At 40.0% G+C, this 20,491-nt stretch overlaps 1 protein-coding gene across 1 annotated transcript in view; it reads left to right on the top strand.

Moving 5' to 3' along the window:
- The window catches only part of pkd1a (polycystic kidney disease 1a), a 57,100-nt gene that overhangs the window by 14,059 nt on the left and 22,550 nt on the right, over positions 1 to 20,491 (top strand). The window contains exons 6-18 of the mRNA XM_056770638.1: positions 506 to 669; positions 1,109 to 1,389; positions 1,466 to 1,859; positions 3,116 to 3,293; positions 7,659 to 7,873; positions 8,465 to 8,586; positions 9,358 to 9,508; positions 11,388 to 11,665; positions 12,417 to 13,181; positions 13,320 to 13,451; positions 13,927 to 14,102; positions 16,333 to 16,448; positions 16,531 to 20,180. Coding sequence (XP_056626616.1) covers positions 506 to 669; positions 1,109 to 1,389; positions 1,466 to 1,859; positions 3,116 to 3,293; positions 7,659 to 7,873; positions 8,465 to 8,586; positions 9,358 to 9,508; positions 11,388 to 11,665; positions 12,417 to 13,181; positions 13,320 to 13,451; positions 13,927 to 14,102; positions 16,333 to 16,448; positions 16,531 to 20,180 — 6,622 coding nt within the window. The remainder of the gene's footprint in view (positions 1 to 505; positions 670 to 1,108; positions 1,390 to 1,465; positions 1,860 to 3,115; positions 3,294 to 7,658; positions 7,874 to 8,464; positions 8,587 to 9,357; positions 9,509 to 11,387; positions 11,666 to 12,416; positions 13,182 to 13,319; positions 13,452 to 13,926; positions 14,103 to 16,332; positions 16,449 to 16,530; positions 20,181 to 20,491) is intronic.

Below are 20,491 nucleotides of genomic sequence, written 5' to 3' on the forward strand. Positions count from 1 at the left end.
GACCAGAGATCAGCTGTGAGGGTTTGAAATCATTTTAATTGTAATGGGGAGCATATTTTTGGAGGGGAAGATGAGGCGCATCTGTCTGAATTCTGTCTAATGTAATGTAATAATCGGTGATGATGAAGGTGTCACACTGGGATTTAAGACAGCTGCTATGACGATTTCACACAAAATTGTGAGATCCAGTAAACAACACACCCAGAGGATGGAGTCCAACGTCCAGATCATAACCTTCTCACATCTTTTTCGCGCGTGCGCATGGTGATTTCTTTCTTTGTGAATTAAATATTCCCAGCTGAACCGTGATGTTTAAAACTTTTAAAATAGAAGATTAAAAAGCTACAAATGTTTCAGATGTTTTGTTATTTAATGTCTTCTGGTAATCACAGATTAATTTGGTGTGATCAATTGTGTACATGTAGAAAAAGAAAGCGGCCTAAGATAAACCTTTGTGTTACTCCACAATTTTATTTATCCTATCCTATCTCTCTCTCTCCTTTAGAGATCTGAGTTCTAACCCGTTCATCTGTGACTGTAAGTTAGTGCGGTTGGTTAGCTGGTTGCAGGAAAAGGGTGTTAAAGTGAAGCGACCCAACTCTATGCTCTGTGACAGCCCACCGGAGGTGAAGAACCAACCACTGCTTAACGTCAGTGAACACACTTGTGGTGAGTGACAGGCAGGATGGCCAATAGCAATTTACACACAGCACCACTAGTCAAAATACAGCTGTGTTCTGATAGATTCCCTCAAGTCTGTAAAATAAATACAGATTGATCATTCCTGTTAATTTAATTTTTTAATTAATTCTGCTAACTAATTTTTGACCTTCACTGTTAAAAAGTCTAAAACCATTAGTTGGAATATGTATCAATCTAGTAATAGTGCAACGTCTTACATTTTGGTCTTAGATTTTTACAACTTAACATGTTTTGTTAAAAGAAAATTTTACATCCTTTAACTTTTGTTTTAAAGTAGATATTTAATCTCACAATGTCCTAAACTTTTGGACATTTCTGTATCTAAAATACATTGACAATACGAGTTATAGTAATGCAAGTTCCTTTAGAACTTTGTTATTCAGATCTGACTGTTTCTCTGTCATAGGCCTGACGTACGCAGGCTGTCTGCAGGATGAAGAGCACGCGAGTGGAGTCGAGTTGGTCATCTTCTCCTCCTCCACCCCAGGCCGGTTCTCTCGTGAAGATTGCAACTCCAAGTGCTTCCATGAGAACCAGCGTTACGGTGGTCTGGGCCAACAAAGAGAGTGTCTGTGTAGCACAAACTCTGAGCCCAATCACATCAGCGAGTCCCAGTGTTCAGCTGCATGTTCCGATCCGCTGGTCATGAAGAAGTGTCGCTGGACTGTGTCCCAGGACGTGTTTCAGGTGCGTGGAAAGAAATTTAACATGTTGAATTTCAACAAGAGTTTTAAGAAAGCGTGACACCTTTTCAACCCTATAGGTGAACTTCTCTGCAACCCTTCCGTCCCGTCGTGTGTCCGTCCACTCTGAGGCTCTCTTGTCTGTCTCCTCCTCTGTCTACCCTGTATCTCTTTCCTGGGATTTCGGTGACCTTTCACCTCGAGTCAACAGCTCCACGTCCAATAAGACAGCGATCCATAAGTACGGCGTCCCAGGACTGTACCAGGCCCGGGTGAGTCTCTCGGCTGGACACCAGGAGATAGTCACGCACGGGAACGTCAGTGTGGAACTGCCCCCGAGACTGGAGCTCCACTGCCCGTCACTGATAGTGGCCAATCAGAGCCTGGAGGAGGCGGTTTCTCTGGTGAACTGGGGCGGAGTGGGCATAACCGTGGACTGGAGAATTTCTAAGGATGGGAGAGAGATTGCGAGAGGTGAGAGATGGAAATAAATATATCAACCTGTCTGCCATCTTGTTTTTTGCAATGCATTCTGGAATGCTTTGAAGGATAAATACGATGCAGTCTCAAATTCTTACACATAATCTAACATTTGATCTCATGTTACCACAGTGATATAAGGACAGCGCTGTTAAAACACATTTTGACTCTTCTGTACTAAACACAATCTGACTATGACATAACGGTATACATCCCTTATATCTCTCCATCTTTTCATGATCTATCAAATGTTAAACATCTCATCCTTATAACAAAGGCTGAATCCACATTGATGTTCCTTTGAAGCGATGGTATGTGGAGATTGTGTGGTTTATTTTTGTGCTCCGCAGTGAACTGTCCATCATTGTTTTGCTTTGAGTGAGCAGATAAGAGCACACAGCACTAATCCCATGAGGAGAGAGTGTAGGACCGAACAGAGGAAATCTTGATGGATATGTCTGTTCCAGCGCTTGAATTTGATTCTTTGGTTCTCAACTGGTTGATCCTGACCCAAAAATGGCTTGTGGGACTGTTCCGATAGGATCACAGAGAGCTGGGGAAAAGAGAATGCTTGATGCACAAAATTATATGCAAATATCAATATAATCATTTGTAGTTAAGATATACCTTTTAGGAGAGATGTACCGACACCAACTCTTCCCACCAATAGTGATACCCGATTATACAGAGTGATATCTTCTAGTACCGATACAGATTCTGAGGATTAGATGAATATTTCTTAAGTTTCTGAATGTTATTAATTCATATAATGACTATTAATATTGAACATGGAACTGGTCATGTTTCTTAACTTTTTCCATGTACAGTAAGAAGCACATATTTAGTGCATGTTTTGTCCTTTTTGAATTGAAAGGATATATCTGTTTTTCATGTTGTTGCTTTTATTGACCGATGCTGATTTTTAGCCGATATATTGGTGCATCTCTAAATTTTAGCTATAAATAGCCTAGATATAATTATATTCTACATATATATTTCATTGAGCGAGGATGTAAGCAAAACCAGAACCTGCAGTTTTATGTTTCAAACAGAGAGGCACAAGTTACAAATCGCTGTTTCAGTATTATTCGTTTAGGCTATTGCCATGTAGAGTAATTGTAATATATTATGTTGTTAGATTTTTGTTTACTTTTTTGTCTTTACAAGAATTACTGATTTATATAAACTAACGGTTGAGTCTTGTAGGGATGAAACAGGTAAATGATCTATAACTCTCTCTTTGTCTGTAGCGGAGCCTCTGTGTTTGCCAGATGCGATCCGTCACGCTGATTCATCCCGCTGTTTCCTGTTGGTGTCGGAAGAAGTCAGCTGGTCGGAGGCACGTAGGAATTGTTCAGCCCGTGGGGGAGAACTCGCCGTGGTGCATTCCCAAACCGTCCGAGACCTTCTGGCCCCTCGAATCACACAGTGAGTCCGAAGTTCTTCACCTTCTAGAAATGTCCTTTGCTTTATCCAAGATTCAGTTTCATTCCCATTCTACAAAGTTTTAGCTTAATGCAAAAGTTGGATTAAACCTTTAAATCTTGCAACTAGATTAATCGTGAAAAAACAGCATATGCTGGTTTGGTATGTTTTGAAACTGGTCATGTGCTGGTTTAAGCTGGTCAAGTGCTGGTTTAAATTGGTCATGTGCTGGTTTAAATTGGTCATGTGCTGGTTTAAAATGGTTATGTGCTGGTTTAGGCTGTTCCTTAGCTGGTCCATAGCTGGTTTAAACTGGTCAAACCAGTATCATAACATACCTAACCAAGAATATGCTGTTTTTTTTCAACAGGGCACTTCTGCATGTTAAATCAAAACCCTGAATTATATTAATTATCGTTGCTAGACTTCATTTGGTTCTTTCCCTTTTGAGATTTGCGCTGTTTCAATGAGGTCACCTCCAGTGTTTCACTTTTAAATTGCACAGAGGCATTCTGGGAAATGTCTTTTAAAGTCTTTTGTGCCCTGTTCAGTGCCCACATATAAACTGATGAAATTGAGTCTCTGTGAGTCACAGGAACAGACTATAAACAAAAGAGTTAATAACGTTCAAAAGCCGGAACATTGAGAACCGAAGATCAAACACAGACTGACAAAAGTTCGAAGGCAGACGAAAGATTTTAATAATGTGAAGTGTCTTATTAAACATTGATGTGTGGAACCTGCTGTACTGTAACAAAGTGTACCTGAATGCACGCGTTCTCAAAGCGTTATTGTCAGGGTAGTGTGTCAGATTTTGTGACATCTTGGTGCAGTAAAGAGATATTTGTGGACGATTTCCAAACAAAAGAGTTTATCAACATGTTCGAGCGCCGTATATAAATAAATACATTTTTGTAACTTTTTTGAGAAAATGATAAAACAGGACGTCTTGAGTAAATGCATTAGCTCACATGAACTAACTAAATATAAGAAGTATAGTTTTTCAGCACTTTTTAAAATTAACGTTAACAGCTACAATGTCTATAATTTTATTTTTATTAAATGCGACAATTAACACAAACTACGAATAATAAAAGCTGTAGTTGTTTTAGTTCATGTGATCCTAATGCATTATAGTTAACAAATACAACCTTTTTCTAACGTGTTACCGAAAACGGAGTCGAATTGTTTGAATTGGTTTGTTTACACACCAGAATTTGTTTTTTGATCTCGTCTCTGTTGCTGTTCTGAAAATGCTTTCTCATCTCACTTTATTTCTACAAATGAGTTGATTTCGTTCTGACAGATTTCCAGGTTGTCATTCATTGTGTATCTCCGCTGTGTTGAACCGTAAATAACCGCAGTGTAAAGATTACTTATATAGAAATCGAGTTTTAATACCAGAACAATCTGCACCTCAGGTTACCGCCCACTGATTCAGAGTACATGCAAGTGGGCTTTGAGATATCTGTGTGTTTGCCACGCATCCAGCTTTTTATGCACATAATAAAACAACTTCTTTGTTTACTTTTTAGTTTTGCTTTGGCTTCCACCTATGAATAATACAATTTCAGAGAGCACATTTAAGTTAATAAATAAGAATTTTGCAATCTCCAGCCGGTCTGTGTTCTCTAATGAGCTGCTTGAGTCGTTCTTCGTCTGCGATTGTGGTTGCTGAATAAAGACATCCAACCTGTTCGGACAGTCAGTCACATTTTTTCGGGGAATTGTCAGTATTTTGCGGGCATCAGGAAGACGCTAGTAATTTGTGGGAGAACATACATGGTATGTGGAAAATACAGCGATTTTAAACCTTAAATCCTGTAAACACACTGCGTTACATCTAAAACAAACGATAATATTCGTTTTAGCCGTTCAATATGACCCCATTATGAATATGAATAGGCCAATGCACTTATCAAACCTCTGTGGAAATACTTCTTAGATGAAGTTATACAGCATGACGAAAATCTGAGTTTTGCATTGACTAAAACGAGATGAAAATGTATAGATAGACATTTAGTCTTGACTAAACTTGACTAAACAAAAACAGGACATAGATGTGTACATAAGATAAAAAAGATTTAAAAAAGTATATTTGTCCTGGGACTAAAACTTAAAAATAAATATCAATTTAATATACATTAAATATAGAATAAATTGTTATATTACAACCAAATACAGACGGGAAGTTAACTTCGGGCCAGGAGCATGAGTCCGATGAAACCATCTAGATAGAATTCGGTTTTTATATACAAGAAACTCACAGGCAATAAAGCAAACATTTTCTGTTATAACAATTCTGTGGGTCCTCTCTTGTATTAATATTTTGTGTTCATTCTCTGACTTTGTTCATGTGTTGGGTGTTATTTAATTAATAAAATATATATTGTTTTCAAAGCTGAGCTTCAGTTTATACTCCAAACACATTAAATACTTAATAAAATATTTTAATAAAAAATAAACTTTTCCAAGGTTTGAAGGGACTTTGAACTGTGTTATATGTATATTAATAAATAAAAAAATTGGTCATGATGATGATTTACAATTTTTAAATGTAAGAAGGATAATAAAGAATGAGAAGGTGTGTCCAAACGTTTTACTTATAGTCCATTTGTTTACGAGTTGCCCAGTTCGTACAATCTCATTCATACGTTTCAGTTTACGATTTGTCATTTTATGCGGCAGTGACGTTTAATTTTAGAGGTGGGGCTTTATTTTTTCTACTTATAGTAATACATTTTAGAATGACTCGTATCGTATGAATTCATACAAATTAACCACCTCGTAAAATGGTTATGAATTCCTGTGAGATCAGGTCGGGTAGTCGATGTGTGCTGTGTGCAATGTGTCAACGTTCTTTAGGGATGGAGCTTTACAGGTGAAACACACACACACTGGTGCTATCTGCTGCAGCACAGCTGTGGAAATACGTTACACTCCAAGAGGGAGGAGACACCGGCTTTGTGTGTTTATGTGTGTGTATCTATGGATGTGTGTGTGTTTCCTGTATTTCATTCCACACCCATCATTAATTTGAGGGTAGAACTTCCACTGACCACAGTGCGAGGGCGACGGGACTGCAGACAGACCGAATGAGTGTAAAATGTGTGTATTTGTTATCTCTTTAACCTGCTCCAGATGGGCCGCCCCAAACACACACTTCCCACCCACTCTGTCAAATGTAAGAACACACACAAGGACGAACAGAACACTTTTTATTGAGTTTTTTCACTCCTTTTCCTTTTCTCCGTTTCTCTGGTCGTTTGTATTTTTCATTTGTAGTTTTAACAGATGTGAGCTGTCGGCTCCAGACCGTTAGCTGTGTGTGTGTGTGCGCGTGTGTGTGTGTCTGCTTGTGTGCGTGTCATAGCTGTCCCGCAAAGGCTGAAAACAAATAACACTTCGGAAGGATCCAGTCCCGTCGGATTCAATAACACAACATTAGGATGTGTTTACCTCAACTTCTGGCTTCTATATTGAATCCTGAACACATTTGCGCATACAACATACATCTCCATAAGAGTTTGTTCACTTTAACAACTTTAATGAGACTTAATTTGATTTCAGTCCAAAGTGACCTCATCTGTACTCCAAAAAGTACAAACATTCACTATAAAAATAATTCATCTAGCTCGACAAACTATGTAAGAATGTACTATATTAAATATTTAAACTGCTGTTCGAATGCAATTGCACACAAGCACGGAGGAGATTTAATTCAAAAGAACCCTGTACACGGCTTGAAACATGTTTTTTTACTTTTTTGTGTGACCTTGAATTTTTTTAGCGCAAATGTTTTATGATGGATATGCTAAATATAATTGAAATCTCCATTAAGATTCCTGAGCTAAAAATCAGCAGCCAATGTGTTTGATCTCTACCATTAGCCACATTTCTTCTCGGGCCGCAAGTTTAAAGATGGGGTAACATGCTATTACATGCATTCTGATTTCTTTACACTGTTCAACGTGCTGGCTTCCCATGCTCAACATGGTCAGCTTGTTCAAAAACGAGTTGGATGTATGACGCAGTATTTGCTCGATATCATAATGTAAACAACATGAAGGGAAAATGCAATGATGTGTTGTGTGCTCGTGCAGTAGTTCCGTCCCCCTGACCGCCTCCAGCAGCTCGTCTTTTCCTGCAAATAATCACACAGCTGTATCTGTCTTTTATAAATTTGATCAAACGAAATACTCTTAGAAGATACAAAGCATGCAATACTACTATATAGGTACTCAAGATTAATACGAGATTTGAAAAAACTGCATGTGTTACCTCATCTTTCCAATTCTAATTTTGACTTTTTTGTCCCATGGGTAATCGTCCGGCCGGAATGAAAATGTGATTTTGTGTTTGTTAAAGGGAACGCGGCGTGTGGCTGGGTTTGAGTGACAAAAACTCTCCGCGTGTTCTGCGCTGGGTGGACGATTCTGACGTCCAGTCGGGTGACGAGGGCGCGAGAGATCGGGCCAGTTTGCCGCCGGGAAACGTGTGTGTGTCACTGGACAGTGCCGGACAGCCCAGCGCCCACTCCTGCACCGCCCAGCGAGCTTTCGTCTGCCAGTTCACTCGCCAAGGTAAATCCATCTGTGCCAAAACACGCAACCACATCTCAGTGTAAGGCTAGAACTGTATTTCCATACTACATATTATGTCAGATTAGATTTAGTGTGTTAAAAATTTGTCCCAAAGTTGCCCGCATGTTATACAGTACTCTTTACAGTAAATTGTACAAGTCTCCTTTTTGCACAAACTATATTTTGTTTAAAAGCCTGCTCTTAAAAGTTCTAGATTATAGAAGCGAAGATTTCTTTGCCCTTCACATGTACTTTGTATCTGACCTATTCACACAAAACACACACACATACTAATCATACTGTTTAAACTGTTAGGTTCAGTTATGTGTGGCTTTCTCGCCTGTGATTTATGATGGGTTTATGTTTGTCTGAGCACGTCTTTTGGGTTGCTTTTAGAAAAACAATTTATTTGATAAGATTGGTAATGGACTTTGCCGATACGATGAGCGTGTTCAGACTCTGAATTTACACCAGACGTGCACACACACACACACATAGATTATGCAAACACAGATTTTGAAAATTGAATGCGTACACTTCATAAAAGCTGATGAGAGTTAAAGATAAACACATGTCTGTGTTTGTCTGCAGTGCGAATCCCTGATGCAGGTGTTTATATGGTGGGCACAGCTGTGTTTAATACCCAGAATGCTATGAGCAGCCCTGCAGTATCACACACATCTGTACTCAACACGCCGGCCAAAGAAGTCGAGGTAAACACACAACCACACAAACACACGGAAGCTTAACATGTTATGGGTAAAATGCACAGAAACACAAAATACTGTAGAATAATAGTTTAAATTCAGTAATTAATACAATTTATTGTAAATTCAATCTGTGCTAAATGCAACCAGCTGGAAGTTAACTGGAATTTATAAAGTAATTTTGTCCTGTACAGTAGTACTAGGATTTATGTATTGTAATACACAATGTACGTTTTCTTTTGCCAAAGGTTTTGTTTTCATGCAGTATTTTTTTACATCTTGTTTTTTTCAAAGTCTTTTATTACCATATGCAATTATATATTGACAAGTTTCAATATAATATATAATATAGCAAGTTTTTTATTGTAATTGTATTTATTGTAATTAATTAGCTTTTATATTAAAAATTTTCATGTTAATTTTAGTTCAGATTTGTTACTTGCTTTTCTTATTTATCTATTTATTTATTATATTGTTTTGTGTAGTTAACATTTTATATTTACTTTATTGCATTTAGTTTTGGTTTTATTTATTTCCAACAATTTTTGTGCTTCAAACTTGTTTCAATTTACTTCTAAAGCAACATTCGTCATTTTTATTTAGTTTAGTTATTCAAATAATATTCAGACTTATTTTTTATAGAAAACATACACTGACACCAAACAAACGTTATGCAAATATACTGATTAATGTATAAACAAACTTGAGTTTCACTGGTTCATTTGCGATTACTGATTTACCCGTGGGTGTGTGGGTGTGTGTGTGTGTGTATTGTAGCTGTTGCTCTTCCCCGGACTGAGTTTCGTGTATGGAGGTCGACTGTCGTCTCTAGAGATGATCACTCAGACACTGACCTCACACACACAGCTGCGCTTTCAGGTGTACCGACCGCAGTGCCCCAGATTCACACCACAGCCCCTGCTGCCAGGTAACACGCACGAACACACACACAAACAGAGGGTATCCACAACAGACACGCTGCATACTTAAAATGTTTAATTCTGCTGGAGTTTGACCAGGAGAAGCACAGCACCAGACATGATGCGGATGAGAAACTGCAAGGAATGAGAATGAGACAATGCTCTGTTGATTCTGATAATAACACAGAGAGAGAGAACGAGAGAAAGCGAGGCAACGAGGTCGCTTTCTCATGCATGACCAGCTTCCAGAGCTGTTACCCACAGTTCCCTGCATCTTCTTGTTGATCGATAACATCATGAGCAAGCAATCGATTACACACAGAGATGAACAGCACTGTCACAAGTGAATTTTTTTTTATAACAATAAGGAGACGATATTAGTATTATTTATTACAATATTAATATTGATTTATTTATTGTGATAAGGTGATGATTGTTTTCAATAAAGTAACAATATTATTATTATTATTTCATACAGTAAAGAGATGATATTTGTATTATTTATTACGATAAAGAGATAATATAAGAATTACGAATTGGTTTATTAGGATTATTTATTGGTTATTATTTAAAGGTTTTTAAGATAGATATACATAGATACTATCTGGCCAGGGCTGGACAAAACCACGAAAGAGATGGAAAACCTGGAACGCAATCACATACGAATGGAACCGACGGGCGCAAACAAGTCCAGACCGCTTTTTTGGCCTAGTCCCGCCCTGCATCTGGCATGCTTTGCTAAAGAAACAAGTGACAATTTATGCAGAACAGCTCGACGCTATAAATCTGTGTAATTTTGAGGTTTGGTGAAGGCATGTAAATGTGGAGATTATTAGTAACACAAATCATGGATTTTGAGTCCGTGGGAACTTTATCTCACATCCAGTCAGTTTTTGTATTTAATTTCTCCAGATGACTGAACCGGGTCCAGGAAACCCATATGTTTTCTCAACCATCACATGGAGATGATCTGTCTGTCAGCATCTCTGTCGCTCTCTTCCCCGTTGTCTGATAGAGGAGACTTTTAAAGGAGTTTTTGCCAAAAACCTGTATAAACTAAATACTCAATAAGTAAAACACAATAATCACAGTAATGATAGTCCATGCATATTATGTGCCACTGTCATACTACAATTCTTCTGAAGTTGTACAACAGCAATATTTATATCCCTCAAACCTGTTGCATCCAAAATGAGGAAACTGTCCCAATCTTACAAAACTTAACCATGATTTAACTATATTACCCATGTTTTTTTATTTTCAACAACACAACTAGGGTTTTCTACAGAAACTAAGCAGTTTTTAATTAAACTTATTTCATGTTTATTTCATGAAGAAATCTACATGATTACCAAGCTTCTACTGTAATGAAACCGTGATTCATTTTCCTTTATAAGGTATTTATTTAAGAACCACATTTCCATGCCTCGAACCCCGATCATCCATCGTCATGGCAACCGGCTTGTCTGATGGCTTGATTGTTTGTCATGCAAGTACGGACTGGCAGACAGAGCTCTGAGATAAACAAACAACAAACGAACGAATGAATTAGCAGTTCTGAAGAAGATTAATGGGCGAATGCCGTTCATAAACGTAGTTAAAAATTAACTCAGAAAATGGTTCTGGTCTGGTTTCTCCTGCCAGTCAAGATCATTTATTTGAGTGCTTCAAGACGCATGTCAACATGCTGGAGGAACAACGGCTGGTCTGTTCATTTGGGATGCTCGTATGTCTACTCGCAAAAACTGGGTAGTCTAGACATTTAAAATATGGTTAACATGCGTTATTAGCACAAACCTTTTTAGAAAACTGCAAACTAACTATTCACGAAAGACACTACAGATAAATACATTTCTTTAATTTCCTGTCATTGACCTCCTGTTTCAGGTTGTGGTGACATTTGCGCCCCCATTACCGTTTGCCAGTCTCCAGATGACTGGATCAACGACACAAGCGTCCCTCCAACATCTACATCGTGCCCAGCGGGACGCCAGTACTGCCCGTATACTTTGCAGTGTTCGCCCCTGGCCAGCCCTTGTCAAAGCGCGGCATGTGTCAACTGCTCCGGTGTCGACCCTCTTCCTGCCGGGACCCAGTACCCCAATTACAGCCTGGTTGGGGAGGTGATTTTTACCCTGCCGCCTGGACCACCCACTCATGTCTTGGTGAGTCAGAGCCTATCAAAATAAGTATGTTTAGAGAGGTTATGCAACAACATTTTTCACAGTTTTCATTGGACCATATTTTTAGCAAGACATGATCCAGAAACAAATCATTTTTCTGGTCTTACTGAAAGTAAAAATGTGGCAATTTACAGCCAGTCTGAACATTTTCATGGGTAATATAGAATAAATGTACGGGAGTATGTGGAGCACATCATTGAGATTTCAATGTGGGTAAGTCTACTGAAAAATATTATTTATTTATTAAATAATAAAAAAATGAAGAATAACAATCACATTAATAAAACAACTTTTTTATAATAATTATATTTTTTTATAATATTAATATTTTTTTCAGTAGTTATAAAAACAGAAAAACACGTCTTGTTTTTCCAAACCTGCATTATTTTTGTTCTTGAGAGCTTGAACAAGATTTCAAGAATCCTATAGATTTTTAAAAGCATGAGCATAAATAACTGATGAAAGAATTTTGATCCCTTTTAACATTGGCAATGCAAAGTTTTCTCCCAAAGTTTTACAAAAGACATTACCAACAAATCACTTTATATACATATATAAAGTACATACAATAGACACACACACATGCATTATGTCATACTTTTAGTGTGCACATAAAAATGTTCCAAATTGGCACAGCAAAACCTTGACAGACAGCTCTAGAAATTGCAACAATAAGAGATGTTTCAATTTATTCATGTGCTTCTTTCTAATTGTGCCTTAATTTTTCACTTAGGTCCTGGAGGAATTAGAGGACCTGTTGGTTTCCCCCGGCGACTTCCTCGCCCTCCAGCACGATGCTGGCCCATCAGGGCTTCTCCGGTGCTCATCGGACCCCTCATCGCCGTGGAAACAGAACGTCCTCATCCAAAACTACTCTGACTGGTTGGACTCTAATAAGACTCTTGGGATGAATGCACAAAGAAGCTGGGACGTGAGTTTGGTGTGCCAGGTGAGAGTGCTCTACGTTGGACAGAACGACACCAAACTGCGGGGTCAGTTTCTTCACTCTGGCCTCCCGCAGCCTGGCGACTACAGTTTGGAAGTCACATCCAACGATCAAGATTTTCCTGTCGCTGCTTCCTGTCCGATCCGCGTCGTCCCGCCTCTGGGACTAACCGTGGTTCATCCGACCAATCACAACGGCACAGTGTATTTCCTCCCCAATCAGTCGTGGATTCTCGTGAAGGTCCGCTCTCAGCACAGCGTTCTGATTGGACGGCAGGGCAGCAACGCAACGGCACCCTTTTACAGCATCTGTCCCCAGAACTTGGTGGCGAAAGTGGCTGAATGCAGGCAGACTGACCCGTACAACGACACCATGTTTGCGGGGGTCGACCTCCAGCTCGGGTCCACGCCGGGGCTGACCAACGTGGTGCTCCGCGCCCACAGCGAAGTTACCGAAGATGTGCTCCAAGTTCAGGCAAGGGTTCAAGAGCCTCTTGAAGGGCTGGTCATCCAACCTCATCCCGCTCAGCGAGTTCTTATGGAGTCCGTAGTGGTATGTGGTCTACTTGAAAATGTTTTTTAAAATGGTTTGCTAGTCTTTACCTTACCTGCCTGGCCAAGCTTTGGTTTAATGGTTTAATATTCATCTGTCTATTCGTCTATACTTGAACTTTATATTTTCGTGTTTCAGAGTTATACGGCGTCCGTGGAGGGAGGTACGGATCCGTCCTTCAGATGGACAGTGGATGATAAGCCTTACTTTACGTACTACAACAGCGTATTGAACATCATCTACCAGAACGCGGCGATGTACAAACTCACGGTGACTCATTTTCATAAACCTCTATAGGCTGATGTTCTGAGCTTGATAAATCCTTGAGGGATTCTTTGAAATGGCTTAAATTGTCTGAACAGTTAATTTGAACCTTTTTCTTGAATCTCACTTTGGAATCTGATAATGGCTTTTAGTTTAGGTGACAGATTTGAAGCTTGAGCTTGAAGGTCCTTGAAGATTTACAAAAACATTTTGTTCACAAATCTATCACCTAAACTTAAAGCAATTATCAGATTCAAAAGCGAGATCAAACACATAAAACACAACCAGGAACGTTTCTCGAGACAAACTTTTAAATCCTTTATAAGTTTGTTCATATTATAGATGGATGGATGAATGTAAAGATTTTCCAAATCAATCCAAAAAGTGCTTGTGCAATAACAGCAGTTCAGCGAATACTTTGGCTGTGTAAATGCACAGTGATTCTTTAAGCTAATCTACTGACCCGTGTCTTGTCTCCTAGGTGACGGCTTTGAACCAAGTCAGCGTGTTGACCGAATATTTCAACGTGACAGTGGACCGCATGAACCCGATGACTGATTGTACCGTCCACGGAGTCCCTGATATAGTGCAGCAAGGGTCTCCTCTGAACCTCACGGCGTCTGTGGTGGTTGATGAGGCTGTAGACGTCAATTTCTGGTAGGTTTCGTCTTGCAGAGCTCTGATTTACCCTGTTAAAAGTCTTTCCGCGATTGACTCTGATGCAAACGTGTAGGTTGAATTGTAATATAAAGAAAAAGCGCTTCCCATATCGTCTGACAATCTGAAATATTTTTCCACAACAATATTTGAAGGCCCCCTCACTCGCAGTTTCTATCCAATAAATTATTCTACAAACTGACATGACTGGTGTATACGATGTATTGTTATAAAAATCAAAACACTAAGAAATGTTTACTATGTTTAATACAACAACACAACACAAAGTTTATATATATAGCAAACGACTAACTATATTTAAATTGACCAAAGTCGTCCAAAGTGCTATAACGGGTACACGCGACAAAACAATAAGATGCTTAGAAATAAAACACTGTAAAATGGTTTTAAACAGTTTTAGCTTATTTTAATTCATCTTGAGGCCTCATTAAATGTTTGTTGAGGCCTCCTGGTTAAGAAATATGTATATTGTATATGTATATTTGTTATGAAAAACACTGAAAAAATATTTTGTTTTCTAGTATGTTTTAGCTTATTTTATAAGTTCACCCCCAAAAATATGTCATCATATAATCAACCTCTTCTAACCTGTATGACTTTTTTTCTTTTAATGATGATCTGAATTTTACTGGTCTTATTTTTTATTATGTTGAGTCCTCCGTGAAAGTTTGTTGAGGCCATCAGTTAAAAAACATTTAAAATTAGCCTAAATAGGAAAAAAGACCATATTTACTTTAGTTTATTTTCTTTAACATTAACACACATGAACATAGGGCATGTTATTCTGAAGCAGTTTGTCTTTGTAACCTTTAACAGAGTAACTAACTATCACAGCTTCAAGTCTGCTATGTAATGTCCACTTTTAACAATCCGAACCATTCCTGATGGATGAAGTCGAGTTCCACCCTACATTCTTTTGGTTGAGTATTCTGTTTCACTTAAAAATATAGTCACGTTGCGGAAGTGCAATGTATTGGCATTACTACCTTTTCCTCCTGGAATCGATCTCGGAGAGATGACTTTCCACATTCCATTCTCTCTCTCTCTCTCTCTCTCTCTACCTCTGACTCTCACTTTTCTCTCCATTCCTCCTGCACACACAGACAAACACGCCATTTAATGGCACTTTTCTCTGGATTTACAGTCTGTGGTTAGTTCAGATTGCTGACAAAGATTTTCCCTTTGACGCTGTGAATAGAAGGATTCCCAAACTTTCCATTCCATCCCCTCCCGCCGCCTCCAGAAGCCTGCTGAGATGTCTACTTAAGTTATTTATTTATTTTTTAAGGTTTTCTTTGTCACTTTCAAGAAAGATTTACTCCTTGCTCAATTTGGCCGGATTACCCCTCTGCACGTTTTATCTTCAGCTCGCCACTTGTGTACCCGATCTCCCTTTAGGCTCCATTGACAGAGAGAAAGAGTGAATGAGATACAGAGATAAAGGGCTATAGCTGAGGGGGGGATTCGACAGCGGTTCTCCTCCCTCTGCGTTGAGTCAGAGATGGAGAGATTTGCAGGAGTGTATTTATTCTCTCCAGCTAAAAATAACTTCAAACAAAACTGTCACTTCGCTCTCGGTGATTCCTGTGGCACTGCAAAAAAACTTCTTCTTCTACACAACAGCTTTGTCTTTACACTCAACAATAAAAAAAATCCTTTAACTTGGTTGGGAGGATATTGTATACTGTGGAACATAAAGGTTTTGCTTTCAATACTGAGGTAACACAAACTATATGACTTTGAATGGACTGGAAGTTGCTTTGCGTAAAAGCGCATCGGACAAATGTTTATTAGTGGAAAATGCTTGATTAGACGCAGAGCCGTTGAGAGAGAGAGTCGCGACATTCAATGTTCAAAATTTTCGAGTGTCAAGTGATATATGGAGCCTATAAATAGTTCAGGAAGTTATGTTTTCTCTATAAATGCTGTATTTCTTTAATGTTTTCATTCAATACAATTGTTGCTTAATTTAAAAATGTTTTACTCTTAACTGTTAAAACATTGTTATAGAAGTTATATGTTGAAAATTTGGAAAGTACCTAAAACTGACAGACCCATTTCTGTCGCTCTTAAAACCTTGTTTTACTTGTGAAAACAAATCTACATCATAAGACACTGAATTAAGTGAAACCACACACAGTTAATGCGTTTAATCAGGCTTGCTGTTTATGTGTTTGTGTTTTGATGGTTTTCACGCTTTATGTCACAGGTGGTGGTTTGGAGATCGAGGGAACCATACACGTCAGTTTAAACCCCCTTACGATCAACCTTCTAGCAACCAGGTGTTGCTCTATGACAATGTACAATATGTTTATACCCAGCCAGGTAAAACGAACTTTTTGCAGCCACGTGTGTCCTGACTGTTGATGCATTTTAATGATTATTTGTTCCTTTCTTGTTTTCACAGGGGAGTACACCCTCATATTCTTCGCTTCAAACCGGTTTGAGAACAGGACATGTAAAGTTGACGTCTACGTTTTCAGCATTCTGACAGACGTGCAGATCGAGACGGACCCGCTACTTCTACGCACTGGAAAACCTGGTGAATTTGAGGCCCACCCCTTACCGTCTTCCTACGGGATTATCTACACCTGGAACTTTGGCGATAACTCGAGTCTACAGCAGGGGCGCGAGCGCAGGGTTCCTCACTCGTACGCTTATAGCGGCATCTTCACCATCTGCGTCAACATCAACAACACCATCAGCTGGTTGGACACTTGCGCTGAAATTATTGTTTATGAGGATGTTGGCGGCTTGAAGGTGATGTCATCTGCCCCCACGGAGCGCAACACTCCTACTATTTTCACCGTGAGCCTGGAAGCGGGAAACAATGTAACCTGGATATTTGACATGGGGGATGGAATCGTACGTACAGGTGTGGAACCACGAGTCGAATATACATACAGGAAAGATGGAAACTACACCGTGAATGTAACGGCGATGAACGCAGTGAGCGTGCAGTGGGCAACTATTCAAGTTGAGGTGTTTGTGCTACAACTGCTAGCTCTCGAACCGGATGTGTGCGTTGAAGAAAACAAAGAGATCAACTTTCATGCATTTGTGTCTGGGAACGTGTCAGGACATCAGTATGTTTGGAGTTTCGGGGATGGAAGCCCCAACGAGACTCACTATGGTACCCCAGATGTAAAACACATGTACGTTAAGAGTGGCGAGTACCATCTCTCCCTGGACATGTCAAGCGAAGCTAACAAGGCAAATTTTTTCAGAAGGATTTGTGTGCAACCTGAGGTCGCAAAAGTGTCCTTGTCTACTCTGAGAAAACATGTGAAACTTGGAGAAGAGAGCAGATTTATTGCAACAGCTTTCCCGGAATTTAATTACACATACCTATGGGACTTTGAAATACATGACTCCAGACATTCAGTTCGAGGTGGTGAGGTGATGGATTTTACTTTCAAGAGTCCTGGACAATATCTGGTAACGGTTTCTGTCTTCAACAACATCTCCTGTAGCAACAACTCTGTTTTAATCGAGGTACAGCAACCTGTTGTCTTTCTGCTGATAAATCATAACGGAGATAAAGGAAACCGTCTGGCACTACATAAAGAATACACGTTCACTGTGACTTCCAACTCTTCAAATGCTGTCTATATCTGGGACTTTGGAGATGGGACTCAAATTAATGGGACAAATGTATCATACGTCTACAGATCTTCAGGAAACTTCAACATCTGCGTTACAGGCAAGAATGAAGTGAGCGAAACGAAAAGTGAGATATCCGTGATGGTATTGGCACCCATTAAAGGACTGTCTGTAAATGCTAGCCATGTTAATGTTCCTATAAACACTTCGGTCCACTTCGAGGCGCACTTTGAGCAAGGGGATGACATACGGTACTCTTGGATTCTTTGTGACTGGTGCACATCTATACAAGGGACTCACACAATGTTCTACACATTTCGTTCAGTTGGGACTTTCAACGTCATAGTAACTGCAGAGAATGATATTAGCATCGCACAAGCTAGTATTTACATCTTTGTGCAGCGTGAGTTGGAGGGTTTGCAGATAGTGGCCAATGATCTTCGCGAAGGATGCTGTTTCGCAACCAATCGTGTCCTGCAGCTGCAAGCCTTATTGAAAGAGGGCACCAACGTGACCTTCAACTGGAACTATCAGAGGGAACATGAGAACCTTGACCACAACATCACAGGAAAGTCCATTGAGCTTAATTTTTCCACCCCTGGACCTTGTGAGGTGATCCTCAAGGCAACCAACTTGCTCGGCCAGCTGGCTATGAACCGAGCTATTGAGTTTCTGGAACCTGTGAAGCAGTTGAACCTTGAGTCTTTACCAAACTTTGCTGCAGTGAACGCCATAACAAACATGACAGCGTTTGTACGTTTTGGGACTGACCTACATTACAAGTGGTGGGCAGATGGTGAGTTGTTAACGTTTGACATGCCTACCGTAATGCAGTGTTTTAAAAGTGTAGGTCTGAAACTAGTGAAAGTGGAAGCTTACAACAAAGTCAGCACAGAAACGGTCTTAAAGTGGATCAACATTCAAGAACCAATATCAGGAATATACCTTTATGCCACAAATGTGACGGAGCAGAACTTTGTCGCATCAGGGGTCAACGTTTCCATGCGTGGAAAAACAGAGACAGGGTCCAACATTTCATGGGAGTGGCTGTTGCCGGATGGTACAAAATCGAATCACCGTTCCACCTCCTACATCTTCTCCAAACCTGGAATCTACACTGCTGCTTTGAATGCCACAAATGACATCAGTGGAGAACTAGCATCTCGTGACTTTACAGTACAAGACCGTATCCAGGGTCTGGAGCTAAAGGCCAGTAAACAAATTGCTGCAGTTGGAGAGAATGTGGAGTTTACCATATCCATCTCATCTGGAACATCTGTTAACTTCATCCTGAGCATCAGCGGAGACGCCACTGTTGTTCTGCACAATCGTACATACGTCCACCAGTTCACCAGTGTGTCAAAGTACTATGTGAATCTTACAGCCCACAACGAGGTGAGTGCGGAGCGAAAAACTCTGCACATTGAAGTAATGGAACCTGTTACCAAACTGACTATACTGGACTGCTGCGATGCTGCCATACCCGTAGGAGTCACTCGGCCTTACGTTGCATATACACCGACACGTGAGCCACTGACCTTCTTGTGGACCTTCGACCTTCATTTTGGCCCCAAGACTCAAATGGTTGGCAAATCAGTGACGTACGCTCCAGAAAAACCAGGTAATCTTACTATATTCCTGAGAGCGTTCAATTCCCTCAACGGTCTAAATGTGACTAAGGTTCTACGAGTTCAGAACAGTATCAAATCAGCCTTTTTGGATGCTCAGCCAAGCGACACCTTCATAAACAAGACGGTCAGCTTCCATGCCGGTATCACCCCCCCTTCAACTCCTGCATTGTATATGTGGGACTTTGGGGAGGGTACCTCTCCCTCCATCACAACAACACCTTCTATTAGCCACATCTACTATCTGCCCGGTCACTATCTGGTGCGACTAAATGTCAGTAACCTGGTCAGCTGGGCCACGGCACAGGACGAGATCAACATCTCTGTGTTGAAGTGTGATGAACCAGAAGTACAGATATTTCAAGCTCCACGCCTTGCCGTCTGGCGTCACCAGCCTACCTTGGTGGAGGCAAATGTGAACTTGAAGGGCTGTGCTCTATATGGAATAAAGTCAGTTTGGGAGATCTTCACATCCCATCGCTGTCAGGATGAAGATAAAGGCCCAAGACCTTCTAAGGTCCAGCTCCCGGCAGAAGTCAACGTAAACAGGCTCCAACTTTCAGTGCCGAAAATGTCAATTTCTGCTGGCAACTACACTCTAGTTTTTTCTCTGTCATATGAGGGAGTTCCACTCAGGAAGGCAGCCTGTCTGCAGCTGTCAGTCATGTCCAAAAAGTTGGTGCCCATCATTGAAGGTGGCACGTACCGTGTCTTGTCCAAAACTCAGGATCTCCACTTGAGTGCTGAGCAGTCCTATGATCCCAATCTAGATCCGGAAAACCAATCCCTGCTCTACTACCACTGGGAATGTGTGACCACCTCGAAGGTAATAAATTCTATATTTTATTTGATTTACTGTTGATACTGTATAATAGACACAGTAGGTAGGCAACTAGAACTTGTTGATTTTAGGATTACTTTTTAACTTTGTTATTCAAGGCATTGTGGCTAAAGAAAGATAAAATACTACAAATTCAGATTATTGTACCAGATTTGTTCAGTATATGACTGCAGAGTGAACAGAACAAACTGAGATCTGGTAGATGGACTAACTTGACTCTGTAATGATGGGTGGGTCACCGAGTAGCAAGTTGCTTGTTTGTTTATATTTACTGTGTGTTGTTGCTGTCAGTACTT

The sequence above is a fragment of the Triplophysa dalaica genome, chromosome 2, assembly GCF_015846415.1.
Source record: "Triplophysa dalaica isolate WHDGS20190420 chromosome 2, ASM1584641v1, whole genome shotgun sequence".
NCBI classification, from domain to species: domain Eukaryota; kingdom Metazoa; phylum Chordata; class Actinopteri; order Cypriniformes; family Nemacheilidae; genus Triplophysa; species Triplophysa dalaica.